At 37.5% G+C, this 2161-nt stretch overlaps 1 protein-coding gene across 1 annotated transcript in view; it reads left to right on the forward strand.

The window, feature by feature from the left end:
- LOC103370655 (complement C1q subcomponent subunit C-like) overlaps window positions 1-1353 on the forward strand; it is an 8761-nt gene extending 7408 nt beyond the window's left edge. The window contains exon 7 of the mRNA XM_008299777.1: window positions 937-1353. Coding sequence (XP_008297999.1) covers window positions 937-1071 — 135 coding nt within the window. The 3' untranslated portion in view covers window positions 1072-1353. The remainder of the gene's footprint in view (window positions 1-936) is intronic.
- Window positions 1354-2161: the final 808 nt, after the last annotated feature.

A 2161-nucleotide genomic window follows, 5' to 3' on the forward strand; every position in this document is an offset into this window, starting at 1 on the left:
AGTAAAAACATACCCAGCACAAAATGTCAGAAATCGAAAGAGGATCTGAAAAAGACTGAAAATGACAAACATGCACATTTTGCAGGATGTATTTATTAAAAATATGCATCAGCTGTTGAAGGAATTAAATATTTTGTGGAACAGATACTGACATCCCGACTGAGGTTAAGAGCTTCAGCCTTGTCCGGAACAACAAAGAGGAAGTTCAAAGAAAAACTGAACAAAATGTTAATTTGGAGGAAAGATTTAACATTTAACAATGCTTCATCACCAGTTTTTCACTAGGTGGAGTTTTTCCTGACTTTCACTTCCTCTGATGGGTGTTTTTTTTGTCCTCAGTTGAATGCAAAGACGTGATTTTCTGGGAAAGGCTTTGAACTGTCAAGAGTGAACCTGGCACGAATCAACAAATGTGCTGCAAAGAAAAAACATGTTCATGAGAACAGAACAAACAGGAGGGCAGAAAAACAATAAGTTGCAGGATCTAAAACACGCAGCAAGTCAGTGGTGCTACATACATTTATTCAATTTCATCAAATTCATTTATTCAAGTTTCACACCACTGGGACTGCAGCTGATAAACTAATTAATCTGTGTCTATCAGCTGTCGTCCCAACAGTGTAAAACAATCTTGGCAGCAAATCAGGACCAAACATAAGAACATATTCATGAATTTTCTGCATCGCCACTTAAATGCATGTAGATTACCATGGCAACACTTCATTCAGTTTTACTGTTAACATACAGCTCACCAGGTTTACTAATGTAGTCCCTCAGTCAGTCATAGAGAACATGGACAGAAGACGAACTGATGAAAGAGTGGTATTTAGTATCGCTGATCTAAACCAGAACCTCCTTCAGAGTTCAGTCCAGCTGTGCAGCATCTGTTATCATGGTGATCNGGGATAATAACATCTGGACCGGTTCTGATTCCAGGTGACCTCGGGCGGCCTGGCGGTCTACGTGTCGAAAGATCAGGAGGTTTGGCTAGAGACTACAGACTACAGAGGGATGAGAGGAAACCCGAATGGTTACAGCCTCTTCTCTGGCTTCCTACTGCAGTCGCACTAACAGACAGGATGGCTAACACAGAACCACTTTACAGCGTAACCAGTGGAACTACAGGCAAAGCAACGAGCCTTTCACCTTTTAAAAAAGTGCCTACTGGATATTTGTCATAGTCACCTTTCCTTTATCATTTTGCATTACAGATTTCTTTCACCCTTTAGTATATCTATCTTGTATATTTTTTTTCCTTTTCTTTCATCTCTGCAGGTGACTTTTAATGACAGTGTCACATAAATCAGGAATTCTTTATTGCCTGGGTTAATAAAAGCTAAATGACAAAATAAAGCTCTCTGTGTTTATTTGTGTCGGTCAACTGACATGATTTGAATCAGAAAGCTCAATAAGTCTAGATAAAGTGGAGAGAACCAGCCAGATTTCGTATATGAGTGTTTTATTTTACCCTATTAGAGCAGACAAGAAAAGAGAGAATTTATTTTTTCCACAATATTTTAATTACTTGCGATGCACCTGTGTTTATGGATGTGTCATCGTTGCTCTGTTTCCTATAATGGATTTAATGGTACTTTGTATCTATCCCCTGACTTGTGCTTTTTAATAGTCTTTTCACAGAGTTGCTGAAGTGGTTTTTTGTCTTCATGGTTTAGTGAAAGTCAGGAGCACTGATTTATCAGTGACTGGACCTTCCAGATACAACCATCATTCTGCTACAATCACTGAGACACATTCACTGAACTCACATCATTTCTGCTTCACTAATTACTTTAATCATCTTAAAGGGGGTGACTACCTGCACCACTACTTATTTTACATTTCATATTTTTTATTATTCAACATTACTTTGTTGACATATATTTTACCATTGACATGAAAGAATATTTTTTGTAAATTCTTGGAAATAGTGAAATTAAATTGCCTATGATTTAGCGTTGAAAAGCACTAGAAGGGGAAACTTCCACAGGAATCATACTTTCTATAACCAGCAGTAGGCTTGCAATAGATTTTGTATGAGCAGTGACTTGAGGTGACTCAGTGTGGAAAGATCAGGCTGTTTATGTACATATGTATATTATATATGTACAGATAATTCCTTGTCTCTGTAACAATTGAAAGTACTGATTACATGCTGTAAATG

This window comes from Stegastes partitus, unplaced genomic scaffold (assembly GCF_000690725.1).
Source record: "Stegastes partitus isolate 25-593 unplaced genomic scaffold, Stegastes_partitus-1.0.2 Scaffold1459, whole genome shotgun sequence".
Taxonomy (NCBI): Eukaryota; Metazoa; Chordata; class Actinopteri; family Pomacentridae; genus Stegastes; species Stegastes partitus.